We start from the raw sequence: 16,302 nt of genomic DNA on the forward strand, positions 1-16,302 counted from the left end.
CTACAGCATCAAGCCATCATCACCAGGTCTGGGGAAAGGACGTTCCACCAAAGGCATTGCTTTGCAACCATCCTAGCTTGCTTGCATTCGTTGCCTCGATCAATAGGCGATGCTAGACACAATCATGATTTTGCTGCACTTTTGTTTCCCAGGCGGCCGTTGAGAACGCGGAGAAAGCAAAGGCTCTACAAGAGAAGGTCAAACAGCTGAATGAGGAGCTGGCAACTGCAGTCGAAAACTACAACAATGAAAGGGTGAGACTGGACCGAGTGCATGGGCAGCATTGTCACCTCCCTGGCTCCTCCGCTCATGTCTGGTGGCCGGTTAGAAGTAGACCAAAGGTTCTTTGTCCATCTACCCAACATGTAGTGTCTCTTCTATTTGAGCAAGGGTTGTAATTTTGAGTCGCTCCAAATTGCATACAATTGACTGCCAAAGAGGCCTATCATAAATACTGCAAACAGATCATTCTTATCGTCTATTGCCGTGTTGTCTATCTGTGCCTGTACACTTGCCAACCCAACTAGGTCCTGCGTAAGAAGTACTACAACATCATTGAAGACATGAAAGGAAAGATCAGGGTGTACTGTCGCGCTAGGCCACTCAGCAAGTCCGAGAAAGATCGGGTGAGAATGAAACACTGGGTTATGCTTTGATTAGACGAAAATGACAATATAGGCACGAGCTGATTGCTGATTGCCTGCCGTTTTCAGAGCAACAGGCATAGAGAAGGGAAAACAAAGCATTGTTGCTGTTACTCCGAGTTTCACGCGTTAGGAATGATTGGACAGCGTGGACAGTGCAGTCTGATGATCCCTAACGCGTGTAATCTGCGAACAACAACTACGCTTTGTTTTTCCTTCTCTATACTTTTATAAGACTCTGTACCTAGGTGCATCGAGCACTCTCTCGAGCTGCCGCAACTTACGCTGAGTGTGATTTTCTTCATGTGTAGTAGCATGGGCTGTGAAGGTGCATGAGCAATTCCAGTGGTGTTCTTTGCTGTATGCAAAACTCAAATTTCCATAGTCTATTCTGACAGTAGGTAATTATGCTGATGTGTGTCTGTTGCCAGGGTAACCATAGTGTGATAGGCTCACCGGATGAGTACACTATTACCATTCAGTCACAGCGTGGTCTGAAGGAATTCAGCTTTGATCAGGTCTTCACACCGGAACACTCGCAAGAGAAGGTCTTTGAAGACACGAACGTAAGTGTGGCCAACGTGGCTATATCTGGTGTATTTTATAGTATGGCTGGTGGTGTATCAGGTTTGAAGTCTGACATGCACTCACCACACCAAAACAGTTTTGTCAATTGTCACACACAAAGTGGCCTCCTTGCTTAGAAAACCGTCAGATCACTTTTCCTTAACCAACTTTCTGAATTATGATTGAAAGGAAGCATAAGGGTGACCATGACGATATGCATACATGTATGTGTAATGGCCTAATCTTAATGCTCCCTGAGCAAATATCCTGCAATTATCTCTGTTCGAGCACCGTTGAAGTGCTACAACCTGGAAACCCAGAGCCTACCAACTGGATTGTTCTTTTGGTTGGGAATTATGCTTCTCATGATAATTCCAGTGTTTTTTTTGTTTGTGTGTGTGTGGGTATGTGTATGGGTGTCCGCGTGCGTTTGTGTGTGTGTGTGTGTGCGTGTGCGTGTGCGTGTGTGTGTGTGTGTGCGTGGCTGTTTTTGTGTGTCTGTGTGTGTCTGTGTGTGTTTCGAAACTTGGGTTTTTTTCTTCTCAGAACCTCATACAGTCTGCTTTCGACGGCTACAATGTATGCATCTTTGCATATGGTCAGACTGGCTCTGGAAAAACGTAAGTAACCTGGTGCTGCAATAGGGAATGCTCAAGTAGAGGACAAACTGCGCTAGTCAGAAAGAAGACGGACAAACGTCCCCCGTATGCTAGATGAGCAATGGCAGTTCTAATCCGACTTCAATTTTCTCAATTTGTGGATTCTATCATTAGAAATCACCGGAAGGATTGGACTGGGGAAACTTAAATTACTTACTAAGCCTGATGACGAGGTATTGCAGCTCCCAGCTACAATACATGTATTGTCTATAGCTGTCTTAACAGGCCATTCACAAGTAATTGAGATGCGGGCCGTTTTCAAGCCTCACTTTGGCCGCGGAAATGCAGCTCACAATTGGCCATTAACAAATAGTTCTGGACCAGTACGTCTGTTGCTTTATTGATTCAAAACTTTGCCAGATGTTCCAAAAAAATTATGAATGCACTGTACATTAATGGAGCCTATAGACAAGTTTTCGAATATTTGCAAGTGTCGTGACAGCCCGACAGTGTGGTAGAGGAACCAAGTCCCAAGTTCATCTCTGTTGCGCGCTGTGCTTGCTAACAATCACCGTGTGCTACTGTTACTTGTATGCCATGTAGATACACAATGATCGGAGCAGAGACCAGCTTGGAGTCTCCAGTGCGCGGCATTGCGCCACGAGCGTTCATGTCAATCTACGACCTGATTGAAGAAAACAAGTAAGGTTGCTGCATACACGCTTGATGAGGGTCAGAACCAGGGCTAACACCCATACGGTTCAGATGGTCGCAACCGACCGGGGCTCTACCAACCGTGGATGGTTGTAGAAAGGTCATTGTTTCCGAACATGGTGGTCCTCCACCTTGTTACATGCTGTCAACCAACAACAGCATGTAGATACATGTATCAAGTAGGGTTGTAGAGGCTCCTTGTATTTTACATAGACTAGTAGGGATGTGAAGGACTTATATGCAGTGCACTGCAATCAGTACAGGCAATCTGAAGGTGTCTATCATCAAATAACCAACTATCCACTAAAAACACTGAATCCTTTTTTGGTCAATATCCGAAAAGAAACTCTCCAACTGTCCTGGGGAGTGTTCATCAACATTCCCAACATGCGTGACAGTGTTCTTGGGTGTCTTTCCTTGCGCCTTATGTCTGAATGCTGTCATGCACTGCAGGAAGAAATTCTCAATTGAAGTGTCGGTCTACATGCTGGAACTGTACAACGAAAAACTGCTGGACCTCTTAGCCATCGGCAAAGATATATCCTCTACTTGTCAACGTCCCAGACTAGCAGAGTTTTACATGCTGTTGTTGCTGCTGCATATGTGTGTGTGTGTTGCCAGCATGAGCTGTGTCCAGAACGTGTGCCTGTGTGCAATTGAAAATGGACAAGCAATTGCAGACTATAGTGTTGAGAGTATATGATGGATGTGCTCAGTTCGTCCTAGTGATTTTGAAAGAAACCAGAGTAAGAAAAAACCCATATCCATTTCAGTGCTAAGTGACGATTATGTCCTATTAGGCCACACTTTGTTTTTCCTATGTTTCTCGTCACCGCCCGCATAGGTTTTCAGAAATTTCGGAAGAAAAAAAGTTCATACTTGTGCATGTATGTACGCTGCACATGCTGCAGCAGCTAGATGCGTCAATCAAAAACGTAAACGTTTGCACCACAGCAGCAAAGGGGTGCTCCCCGTTCGTTCTCTGCGATGAAGGCTGCCGTAACGAAGCTTTCAGTCGTTCACTGCCTGAGCCTCGCGGGTCCCCGGAATACCGTAAGTCGAACGAGTTCCGCGGCAACTGGCGTCTGTGGAACGATGTCGTGGGCAGAAAATCCAAGCAATAGACGCATGGCGAGGAAAAGATGAGCAGCGTGGAGACAAGAGTTTGATAAGTGGACACAAGAACATTGAAGTGACAAACCGAAAATGACGAGTGGGAAAGCGTTTGTTGATGCGATAGCAGATAAATGTATGTTCTCTTCGCCATTTCGTTATCAAACTTTATACTCTCAATGTTGCAGTTTGCCTGATATTTGTGGGCTGATGTGATAATGTAGTGCAATCATGTACTAAGTCTATGGGATCACATGATTATACAATGGGTTTCGATTTTGACAGCATGACATTGTTATGATTGCACAATGTAGTACTGTATACGCAGTGTCTTGTGTGAATCATACATACAAAATGTATACAGTTTTCAGTAGAAATTGTTCTTGTTTTTTTCTTGCCTTTTTTCCGCCCGCCCGCATACCTTTTGTTAAAATTTGCTGACGAGAAACATAGAAAAAACAAAGTGTGGCCTTACGCTTATAAAGGGTATTTCAACTATTTTGAAAACCTTTAAGCTCCACCGTGGCTTTGTCAGCTTTCCTATTAACGTCCCTCCAACAGGTAAGCACAATGCTCAGTTGCACCGTAATGTCATAGTGCTAGCCGTTGCGACTTATTGCACACTAGTAGTGTGGGGTTTTCCCTTTATTGTCTTATTTTTCCCTCTGTCTTTTTCCCTAATGTCTTATTTTTCCCTCTAATGTCTTATTCTGTATCTTCTCCGATATTATCCCTCATGATGCCTTCCTCAGTGGGTGAAAATGCTGAATTTAAAAGCTGAAAGGTATTGCGCTTTCTATGCAGCAGATCAAAGTGAGAACTATGGTTGTAGTCTGCATCAAGCTCCACTGAGCACCCAAGCCGAACAGATACACTTAAGTTGTCTCACAGATGTCTGACGTCTTTCTTTCCGAGTCACAGTCAGTGAACTGTTGTTGAGTGGTCCTTTACGGCACCTCTTAGAGACATTTTTGTCCATTGGCACATTGGGTTAATCCAACGACTGTATCATGGTATTCGCCTTGACACTATGTTCTTACCCGGGAAAGCTGGACATCAAAAAGAACAAGAAGGTATGTATGTACGTGTGTGAGTGTACGTAAGTGCATGTGCGTATGTGTGTACATGTGAGTGAACATGTGTGTGTGTGTGTGTGTGTGTGTGTCCGACATCCCCTGGGATTTCAGGCGGTGTCGGCCGTTGGGCGGTTCAATAGCCAATTGAGTCATCTTTCCAAGATTCCTTTTGAGTCTCTCTCCCCTCTCCCGGGGAGACCCACGTGACCAGTTTTGGCAGTGTGCAACAAGTACAAGTACAAGTGTGTGTGTGTGTGTGTGTGTGTGTGTGTGTGTGTGTGTGTGTGTGTGTGTGTGTGTGTGTGTGTATGCGTCTACGTGAGTATGTGTACGTGTGTGTGTGTGTATGTATGCATGTACTTGTACTTGATGTTTCTCCCAGTCACTGTAGTGTGTGCATGTACATAGTATCAGTCTTGCAGTGCCGGACGACTGTAGACCCATGCTCAGGGCACACCACTTATACGTGTGCTACTGCATTTCTGTCTATCCATGTGTTTATCCATGAGTCTATCCATGTGTATATCCTTGTGTTTATCCATATGTTTATCCATGTGTATATCCATGTGTTTATCCATGTGTCTATCCATGTGTCTATCCCCCCCCCCCCCCTTATTGTACAAGTTGCACTTCCCGTAGTACTTGCTGGTCTGAACATGTTCAAGTCATGATGCCCTCCGATACCCTACCTTTCTCCGTATACCTTCTACTTTGGTTGCAATCAGTGTGTTATATGAGTGTGTGTTTAATGTTGTTGTTGTTGTTTATTTATTTCACATTGCATGTCAAAATGTTATTCACCATTGTTATTAATAGCAATGAAAAGTATGAATGCCGCAGACATCACCACGCAACATGACAATTTGTTCAAGGTTTGGTTTTGTGTGTTTCCAAAATCGATTTTTACGTTCCGATCATCAGTGGAAATACGGAACTAAAGAGATCAAGGGAAAACAAAGGTTAAAAATCCAAAGAAGTGTGACACATGACGGGTAACTTGTGGTAAGTTTTACAAAAAACTTTTCACTTTTTGTAAAACTTACCACAAGTTACCCGTCATGTGTCACACTTCTTTGGATTTTTAACCTTTGTTTTCCCTTGATCTCTTTAGTTCCGTATTTCCACTGATGATCGGAACGTAAAAATCGATTTTGGAAACACACAAAACCAAACCTTGAACAAATTGTCATGTTGCGTGGTGATGTCTGCGGCATTCATACTTTTCATTGCTATTATTAAACTTTTATCTCCACGTAGACCATTGTTATTATTCTGCTATTTACTACAGTAGCTAGGCAGTTTTCACCTCACCAAAGCATGCTAACACTCACCGCTCTCAGTGCATTACATACCAAACTCAGCTCTGTGTTCTCAAGGAATACGTGTAGGTTCCTAGACCAGGACTTGAAAAGATTGTGTCGTTTTCTTTGCTCTGTCCTCCTTGCCTGCTAGGGAATGGTGGTGGTGACGGGGAGTGCTACAAAAGAAGCAAAGACTGCCGCGGAGCTTCTGGACATCTTTCAGCAAGGCTCCAAAAGCAGACACGTTGCATCGACAAGTAAGTTTTCTAGCCGCTGCTCAATGTGTCCAACATATCTGCTTGGGAGTGCACCAAGGTCCTCTTTCATTCTACAGTTCACCATATGTGGTCAGCACATACATACTGTAACATGCTGTGTCTCCTTGTTTTCAGAGATGAACGCCGAAAGCTCTCGCAGCCATTTGATCGTCGGTATTGTCATCACCTCCACAAATTTGGCCACTGGCACAGTTGTGTCCGGAAAGGTATGCTCTCATTTCAACTACTTCTTCTAGTGATAGTCCATTTTTGATGTAATATTATGACCTGCTTCTCTTGGAAACTTTCCTTGTGTTCAGGGTCTGCTCTATGATTTCAAACCAACCGGGTATACATGTACCTGACACAACCCTTGCAACCGGGTCAGAGCCGGGTCTGTTCAAGTGCGTCTACTGCATGTACATCAGGGAGTTGTAAACATATTGGTACTCCCTGGTGTAAAATGTATTCTCAACCGGATAGCCTGTTCTTTTTACAAGCAGGTCCAAGTACCCCCCCCCCCACCAACCGGGTCGCTGACCCGGCTGACCCGGTTCTGCAGCAGACACTGGACGGTTGATCGGCTGGTGGGTTCCCAAAATTGTGTTTACTTTCCTGGCATGTACTCTTGAGTGGATATCTGAGTAGGATGTGGCAAATGCCAGTGCCTATCTTTCCACTCAAGCTTTTCTTGTCACTGTATCGGGTGTGTGTTTGTTTTCAGCTGAGTTTGGTGGATTTGGCTGGATCAGAACGTGCATCGAAGACTGGAGCAACTCCCGAGCAGCTTAAGGTCAGTTTAATTTTATTTTATTTCACCGTCCAATGGCAGAAGCCAATGCAAAGGAGGGCAAGAGAATAAAAAGAAAGAAAGAAGGAAAGAAGATAATAATCGGAAGAAAAGAACGTATCAGCGGGATGAAATTGATCACTATATTGGAGAGTGGCGAGATAAGCTAGCAAAAGAGGCGAGTGAGCCTACAACTTGGCATGACACTTAACATGGTCTATGAACTGTCTAATATTGGATATTGTCTTCATTTCCATGAGCCACTACGAATATGCTGAAAAGATAGGAGATTTGTTAAACATACAGTCAACTTCGCTAATAACGACTGCGAATATAACGACAATTCGCGAATAACGACAGAATTTCCATGCCCAGAGCAAAGTCCCATCCAACTGTAATACATATAATGAGACTTCGGGTATAATGACACTTCGCGAATAAGGACACCTTTTTGATGCCCCTCCGAGTGTCGTTATAAGCGAAGTTGACTGTAGTTCACAAAGCTCTGGGAAATACTGGGCCATTGCGAGTGTCCCGTGCGAATGTAAACCAATTATACTTGCATGCTGAGATGTTCAGGGACAGTGTTCAGTTTAACAAAATGGACCAGAACGCCTGACTTTCTCTGCGACAGGATAGATATGTGGCTGATTGCGAAGGAGGGCGGTACTGACAGCCAATGAGTATAGGATTAGCACCCAGGTCTGCAGGAACTCGAAGCTCAACCCATATGGTCTCGCATTGGGGAGAGTCAAGGTCTGAGCGCTGGGCTGCATGAAAAAATGTCCCATCTCGTACAAGGATGGCAACACCACCATAACCTCGGAACTGGGCTCTTTGGTTCGCTGGTATTGGCCTATCTCGACGGAAGCACGTATAAACGGGTACACTGAGCATATGTATCGGGCAGAGCCAGGTTTCTGTCAGACATAGGATAGTCGGTGTGTTGGATCGACATAATGCATGGAGTTCGGGGATTTTGTTCGACGCGGAGCGACAATTAATCGTAACAATAGTGATAATATTATTATGTTTCTTAGGAAAATATGGGAAGGCCTGGGCGCTCAGCGGTGCGGAAGCCATCATTCTGACGACGTGGAGGTTTTACCAGGTATTTCAATCTCCAAACCACCATTTTCTTACGGCGCGCTGGATAGTTGCAGGCCAGTATCCGTCACCCAGTACCTTTTCCGTAGCTGAGGCTGGGAATGTCACTCTGGCGTAAGCTGTTCTGAAGGTACGGGATTCCAAGATGGTGCAGTTGAGCACATCCACTGCACGCTCTTTACACCAATCCTTGATGGAGTCGGCACTGCAGCCCATGTGGACGTTTCCTACATAGAATATCGCTTTTTCCACCTTTTCGACACCTGTCAGGACTACAGGGTTTGTCTCGATCATGGGCATAGGCTTAACGTATCGAGATGTGACTCGACGTCGTACAACATCTACCCAAGAGCTCTGTCCATCTGATTTGTTGCGGGAACTGCTGTCCGTAGTGACGTGACCGTTGCCAGCAGGTCTAGGTGCTGTAGTGTCTCTGGACTGGAAAGCGGCACGTGGTTGCGAGTGCATACCGGTAGTACGGTCATTTGAACTTGAGCGTGCATGCTGCGATGTGGAGGTGTGCTGTGTTTGGGGCGCAGTGGCGATGGATGTGTCAGTTTCATACAGGGAGGGCTCTACGGTAACTTCATTAGCACTTGTGCGACGGTTGTGGGTGTCATTGGCAGTTTGAGAAAGTGTGCCTGTTGTGAAGTTCCTCAGCTCTAGTACTTCCAATTTTAGGCTGGAAACCTCATCCCGAAGTGAAGAAACAATGGCATTATCATGCTTCGCTTGCTCAAGTTGCTCTCTTAGCTCTATCACTACACATACAAGCTCGTTTAGAGACTTCAGACTTCTACTAGTACTGACCTCATGGGCGTTGATCGGGGTTACACCCACAACAGCTTGTCCTAGGGAAACCGTAAGATCAACTCGGCTCTTTGACTTGGCTCCGTCAATAGGATGTTGCTTGGCAAGATGCCGCAGCTCTTTGAAAGTCAGCAAGGCGAGATCGATATCCATATTAAATGCCATATTCCTGGTGTGTCCAGATCGAATTCTTTGCCACAGGGAGCTAAAGTAAGCGGAGCTTAAAAACTTGCATCCGCACCTTACCCTACTACGATAGCTGATTGTTGCCATTGTTCAGCAGGTTGTCAACCAGCTGCATGATGGCGTGCACCACGGGCGGGCGGACGGCGGACGTTTGAAGACATGCAAACACATAGTGAAGAATGGCATTGTCCATGCTCTCCGGCGTAGGTTTGGCAAAGTAATTCAGAAAGCTGGAAACCAAGGAGAGCAGAAGAAATCCACTCTTTCGTACGTCAACCAATCCACACGAGTTACACATCAGTGTCAATATTTATTCTCTTTTTTATCGCAACATCTCAAGGCGCAGCAGGAACTCCATCCGAAGGGAGTGGGTGTTAGCCAACCACGGGAGATAAGTTATTGCACCATCTGCTGAATCGTGTTTCCTTTTGCCATCGTTGGCATAAACGTGAATGGAGAGCTATGCTGCAGTGCAACTAGCTGCCAGGAATATGCTGAATGCGACATGGTGCGACTGCTGTCCTTGCAGTCATTGCAACGCTGCACACACACACTGTTCTGTACTGTATTGCCAGCTACCCTGACGGGTCATGCCGCCCTCCACCCAAGCATGGGTATGATGAGGGGCAGTGGCAACAAAAACAAAAACAGCAAGCAGAGAGAGATAGCAGGAGAAAGACAGCGATAGTAGTACATCTGGTGTGCGACGTATAGAAAAGAGAGATGACAAGAGATACGCACAAAAAGGAAACAATAATTATTTGAACCTGTATTATTGCAGTTCCGAAACAATCAACCAGGTGATGGAGTGTGGGCACCCGAAGTCCCACCTGGACTCCACTGGAAGAACATTCCACGCAGGGATATCAGCGATAGGCCAAGCGTTGAAAAACAGCCATGAGGACACATCGTCTAGAAGTCCACCGCGCTCGAACTGAAATTGCAGGATCAAACAATTTCCCACGCGTCGTCAGGCAGCGTAACTCTTCTCCCTTCATCACCATCCATCTCCAGCAACCGTCTCCACTCACAGCTCATGCCTCTGCCACCACTGTACTCCGAGCTTCGCAGTTTGAAACCATTTCGGGGGTCAGCTACACCACCGCGAATGGAGAGACGAGGACGACAACGGTCGTGACAGAAAAGCCACTGCCCTGGCGACCGCATCGCGGAACCCTCGCCCCAGCAAATTCAGAAACACGCCAGGGGCGACTCTGGTGGACCCAGAGCCACCTCGTGGCCTAAGACTAGTAAGAGGAACGACTGAAAACTCAGATAAAACGGAGCTACAAAAGTGCAACCGTCCCCTTCAAGCACAATACACACACACACACACAGACACACACACACACACACACACACACACACACACACACACGCACACACACACACACATTGTATACGTTCAGTTCTGGCTCAAATACCGTTGAAGAGGTTGAAGGTAAACCGAAGAAAAAGAAGAAAAAATGGTACCAAAACTTTCCTGGGAAGAAGACTTTAATCATAGCGCTAGCCAGTCAAGAGTTTAGTTAGTAGAAGGCAATGTAAAGAAAGCATGGTGGAGACTGTACCGATTGTGCATGTTATCGGCATGTGACCTCATCTCGTTCTGTGCACTCCCACCAGATCTACTGAATGGCATTTCGAGGCGTCAGCAACTCTCAGCCTTTCCGCAGAATTTGACACAGCGGAGGGGAGCTTGATTTACGTTGAGCGGTGGTCTCTGATGGCCTGGCACGTGCATGTAACTGAGCTCTCTGTTGTTCCTGTGCTTTATCAACTGCTCTTCAGGAAGCGCAATCCATTAACAAGAGCTTGAGCGCTCTCGGTGATGTCATCTCTGCACTATCCACAGGGCAAGGGCATATCCCGTACAGAAACAACAAGCTCACTATGCTCATGCAGGACTCTCTTGGTAAGCAGTAAATATAGCAAATAATTATAATAAAATAATAAAATTATGGCTCGAGCCCTGGTGGTGGCATTCAATGTTTCGAGAGGGGCTTCTCCATGTATTTGAGTGGGTATGCTATCATAAACAGCTCAGCAGTCAACCAGATTGTATTGTGTGTGGGGGGGGGGGCACTTATTAGAGGAGATAATAGTGTCAAGTTACGAAACAACTGTGAATACAAGGTCAATGTTTTCAGGCAAGTACGTATTTACGTATGTTATCGCATGAGCTGATTGTTTAGTAACTGGTAGTGTTACTGGACATTATAGCGTAACTTGTAGTTCCTTGGTCCATTTCTTTACTATGCAGTACGTATTTGTGGATGTTGACGGTATGGATCATTTGGATCTTAGCAGCCATGGCTACGCTTCCGACGAGGAATGACGTAGGAGCACTCATAGTGGGGAACAGGCCACGAGTTTCTGTATACACAATATCTTTGGGCAGTCGTATGTACATGTGGAGTTGAAGTTGCATAGTGTGCTGCTCTTCGGCAAAAGAGCTGCCAAAATGCCCTTAACAATAGCATCATACATAGTTGAAACGGTTTCATTTTCTTTGTTTTCTGTGGGCCTGGACAGGAGGAAATGCCAAGACGCTCATGTTTGTCAACATCTCACCAGCAGATTACAACTGCGATGAGACCATAGTGTCACTTACGTAAGGCCTGGTGCTTTCTTGTTGCTTGCTTTTCCAGCACACTGTTGCAACGAGATCGAATACAGCATATCCGTGTTCACAACTTCACGCGAAGAGAGTATTCGTTTACGGAGCACATGCATTCGTATGGCTGTATGTTGTACATGACCCTTGTCATATCAATAGTTACTTGATCTTGCAAAGTATGTGCTAGTGTTCAATCCTGTCACGATGACAGTAATCTTGTAACTACCACTCACACTCCACTAGCTCTGTCTATACTTCGAAGTACAGTGTACAGTGTACAGTGTAGATATGTATTATGTATCCTATACTACTAGTATGGTTACCATGGTGACGTGTCTGGCGGCACTCACTTTATAACAGGCCATGTACTCCAGCCTGCGTCCATTCTGGGCCAAAAGGCGGAGTGGTTGGAAATCCTCGGTGTCAGATTGCTAACCGTACGCTGCCATTGCTTCTCACCGAGGTGTCGTATGCCTGTCTTGTGCACTTGCATTCGCTAGGTATGCTTCTCGTGTCAAGTTGATCACGAACGATGCCTCCAAGAATGCCGATAACAAGGAAATCGCTCGCCTGAAATCCGTAAGAGCTATCAGTGAATGGATCTGTACTGTTCAAGTAGTGATCAATGCAAATAGGAACAGCATCGACTGTTGCTTGGATAATCTAAATCAACTACATGACGCACACACACTCTCTCTCACACACACACACACACACACACACACGCACGCACACACACACACACACACACACACACACACACACACCAGGGGCGTAGGAGGGGCATGGGAACTGGTAAGACCAAAGGACGGAGTGGGGTGTGAAGGTTGGGGGTGCTCTCCCTGGAACATTTTGTAAAAAGAGACACCAAATCTTGTGTTCTGGGTACTTTTGGCACATTTTTGGCGCAGAGTTCCACCACTTCGAGCGCATTTCCCTTGAGATACACTTGTTCTGTGTGAAATAGTGATATCCTTTAGTCTTCACATAGCCGGACAGGTAGATAAGCAGCGCATGGCTTGCAGTCAAGCGGTGATCCTATGGTAAAGTCATAAAGTGGCATCACTTCATAGTCATGCAGGCCAGTCCTCCCACAGGTACTATACACATCCTCTCCGTTGTGAATACGGCGAAAGGCGCGCATCTCAAATTACCCATCCCTGACCACCAGCTGGGCACTGTGATTATAATGGTGATTGAGAACATCAGCCATGGGGACCATGACAGTCTGCATTGATGATGAGCGCGTATCCGTGAAACTGTTAGCCGTTACGAAACAGGACAACTTCTTGCAAAGCTTCTGTGACTGGGCACTGGGACCAAACATCTTCGGGTACTTCTTGATAAAATGGCAGTATGATGACATTATGTTGCCACTCCATGCTGTCCAGATCAGAGCGTATAAGATCAAGGATACCAAGGCCTTTGAGCAGGCTGTCTCGTTCACAAGATGGCCAGGGGTGAGGCAGGTCAAGGTCTCGGGAGTCAGCGATGCGATGTAGATACGGTTTCCGAAAAGAGTCCTTTTAACGTATACTCTGACAATAGAGGCAGGAGCAGTGGAACCCAGCGACTTAGGTCTGCCATCTCATCTTGATCGTCACTATCACTCTCTAGATGCAATTACTTTCGGCTGAATCAATACCGCTGACACTGATTGATTCTCTCTCGCCAACCTCTTCACTTGCAACTTAGCCACCATCATCATGATTGTAACAGCCTCTGATACGGGCAAGCAAACACGAAATACATCAAAATTCAATAGAGGGAAAGAAGAAACGCAAAGTGCTGTGGAACTCAATGATTAACCCTTTCACGGTCTCAGAATCCAGTCAAAATGAGGCTATTTACAGAATTCAACAATTTCGTACCTTGATTCATCCATAACTTCAGTTTCCCTTCGCTGATTTTCGTGATCTGGGGCTCTCTGGAAAGCTCTGGACAAGAGCAACACGCCGAGCTACAATTCGACACCAAGGGTGCCGTGGATCCAGCGCTGCAGCGCAGCGACATCGCCCCAGTGCTTGATTCACGACGAGAAACAAGATTCAACAGCCATTTCCCTCTCCTTGCTCACACCGAGCTCATATTTTTTGTGAGGAGTGCTGCGAGTCCATACTCTCATTTGAATCCGTGTCTCTATGGCGACAGCTAGCTGCAAAGGGAAAAACCCGTCCTCAAGACCCAGCTCGCCCACTCAAATCGTAAATGAGCCGTGACGCAGATCGCGAGCTTCGTAGCATCGCAGCCGTTCACTCTATCGCTTCGGCGATTGTTCCTACGGATAGCCTGGAGCTTTCTCTTCAACCCAGATATTTAGATGTTCGAATTTGCTCAAAAATCGACTGAGTTACGATAGTTTGAAAAATCGATCACCGGTGATCGATTTTCAAATGTGAGACCGTAAAAGGGTTAAGGGGCCACCAATAGGAGGAGACCTGAACGAGAATATGACCAAAACCAAAAATAACAAGATATGGAATCAAAGAACAAACATAAAAACAGCAACTTAAGACAACATACACATCAACGTACTGTAAAGGTACGGCAGCTTGAAAGCTGTGGCACTGGCGCTTGTATGATGCCTGCAAACCATGTATGGAAGTGATAGACCAGCGGAGCAAACGCACGGACAATACAGATCTAAGTTGGCCCATAACTACAGAATAATGCAAAACAGGATTCGGGGTGTTTATCAACAAGCGATACCAAAAAAATTCAAAAAAACGTGACCCCTCTGGCCCACACATGTCTGATGTCGAAAAAACTAAAAGTTTAAATGATGCTCTCTCTACGATGTTTACACGGTCACAATATGCTCTCTTTTTGACCCGTTCATGGGTCTTCAGCTGACGCAGGACGTCTGTACGCAACAGCAGGCTTGCCTTCGGGTGCGTTACCCGTACATCAAAAAAGGCATCCTGCTTCCGGGCCCAGAAGCCCCACGCCCTGATATCCAGGCGCGCCTCCAAAGAGCGGTTTGCAGTTTGATGTGGTAATGTTTCTCCTTCGAATGGCTTGAGTGGCGGCTACTTCTCCAAGTTCAGTAGTACTTCCCAAACGGTTTCCGCCAGAATGTCCCGGATCTCATTTTGTCTTGCTATTGGGTAACCACCTGCCAGGCAACTCATGGCGTCGTATATTGTCATACCCTGCCTATACGAATACACGAACTGGACACTCCCTCCGATGACAGACCATGCCAAATACCCACAGCATCATGAAAACCCGATTTGTTCAAGATTGAAGCGGGCGTTATGACGGACGGTATGAAGGACAACGAATTGAACACTTCCTTATCACCAAGCGTCTCCAAAAAAAAACACCGTGATGGCGGCAGCATGGGCGGCAACTCTGCCGCTCGCTCTTCATGATTCCTCTGTCGCTGCCGATGTGACTGACGGGCATGCTGTCGAACAGACCCAATGGCATCGAGGAGAGCATCCAAGCCCGAGCCTCCGGCTGGGTCCCCCCCCCCCCCAGGCTAATGATCGCCATCCATGGCGCATGATGCAGGTGGAAATCATCGGGCGGAGATGATAACAGAATCATCCCGGGAGGATGTCCCTGAACGTTACGAGGTTGTTCCACGCTCACAACAGGCAGCGTCTGCGAGGGAGACTGACGGCAGCAGGCACCTCTTCCGGAGGCATTAATTTGCGCGGCTGCACAATGAGGCTCACGGACGGCTCAGTGACCTTTGTCGAGGCCGCATACTCCAATGGTGCTAAGGAAGAATCGGCACAGCAAGGCCATGCACCACATCTCATGGGCAGAGACATAAGCTCCAGCTGTGAGCTGTTGGGATCAAACCCCTGATCCACGAGAGCTGGCAAAAGCTCCGAATCGAGGATCTGCCCAGGGGTCCGAAAAGCCTCAGGGCTGTGCTGTGTGGCACGGAGATGATATTGCCCCCGGCCAGCCAGACCCTTTGTCAACACCACGTATGCCGCGTGTGCCTGAGTCCTCGCCAACCCAGCCAGGGATTTAAGTTCTGTGCCCAGCAGCGCGACTTTGCGGAGGAGCAATCTTCCGTATACTTGGCAGATCCCAGCACACCGCCTAAATAATGGGCTCCCTCGGCCAATATAGTTACACGGAGGACGTCGTGTTCCGTGGTCCTCGCACTAGCTCTGCATAAGATTCGCCTATGCACCTCACCGACAGCGATTGGGCGCACGCCTGGTTGTTTATCTTAGGGAATGAGGCAATAATGGAATGAGGCGAGCCGATGTAATCCCAACATTGATTCCGGCTCCGCAGTCATCGTCCACAGACATTGTGCGGCAGCAGCCTACGGAGAGCACAGAGTCTCTGAGGCCTTCTTGAAACACATGTGCATGACATGTACTTCTGCAGGCATTTCCTGGCGAAGAACCAATGCGACCTGAATAGCGAACACTTCTCTTTTGTCATTACTTTTGTGTGTGTACGGGCGTGGGTATGGGTGTTAACATTAACTATATGTGCTCCAAAGATGCTTATTTTCTACTTCAATTTGAGAACATCTTGATTTTT

At 46.6% G+C, this 16,302-nt stretch overlaps 1 protein-coding gene across 1 annotated transcript in view; it reads left to right on the top strand.

Annotated features, from left to right (window-relative positions):
* LOC135809954 (uncharacterized) overlaps positions 1 to 16,302 on the top strand; it is a 40,764-nt gene that overhangs the window by 23,695 nt on the left and 767 nt on the right. Inside the window, exons 27-39 of the mRNA XM_065323403.1 lie at positions 153 to 254; positions 528 to 626; positions 1,076 to 1,210; positions 1,758 to 1,831; positions 2,414 to 2,512; positions 2,978 to 3,062; positions 4,678 to 4,710; positions 6,166 to 6,271; positions 6,407 to 6,498; positions 6,996 to 7,064; positions 10,956 to 11,079; positions 11,700 to 11,778; positions 12,285 to 12,363. Of these exons, the coding sequence (XP_065179475.1) occupies positions 153 to 254; positions 528 to 626; positions 1,076 to 1,210; positions 1,758 to 1,831; positions 2,414 to 2,512; positions 2,978 to 3,062; positions 4,678 to 4,710; positions 6,166 to 6,271; positions 6,407 to 6,498; positions 6,996 to 7,064; positions 10,956 to 11,079; positions 11,700 to 11,778; positions 12,285 to 12,363 (1,176 nt within the window). The remainder of the gene's footprint in view (positions 1 to 152; positions 255 to 527; positions 627 to 1,075; positions 1,211 to 1,757; positions 1,832 to 2,413; positions 2,513 to 2,977; positions 3,063 to 4,677; positions 4,711 to 6,165; positions 6,272 to 6,406; positions 6,499 to 6,995; positions 7,065 to 10,955; positions 11,080 to 11,699; positions 11,779 to 12,284; positions 12,364 to 16,302) is intronic.

This window comes from Sycon ciliatum, chromosome 2, assembly GCF_964019385.1.
Source record: "Sycon ciliatum chromosome 2, ocSycCili1.1, whole genome shotgun sequence".
NCBI lineage: Eukaryota > Metazoa > Porifera > Calcarea > Leucosolenida > Sycettidae > Sycon > Sycon ciliatum.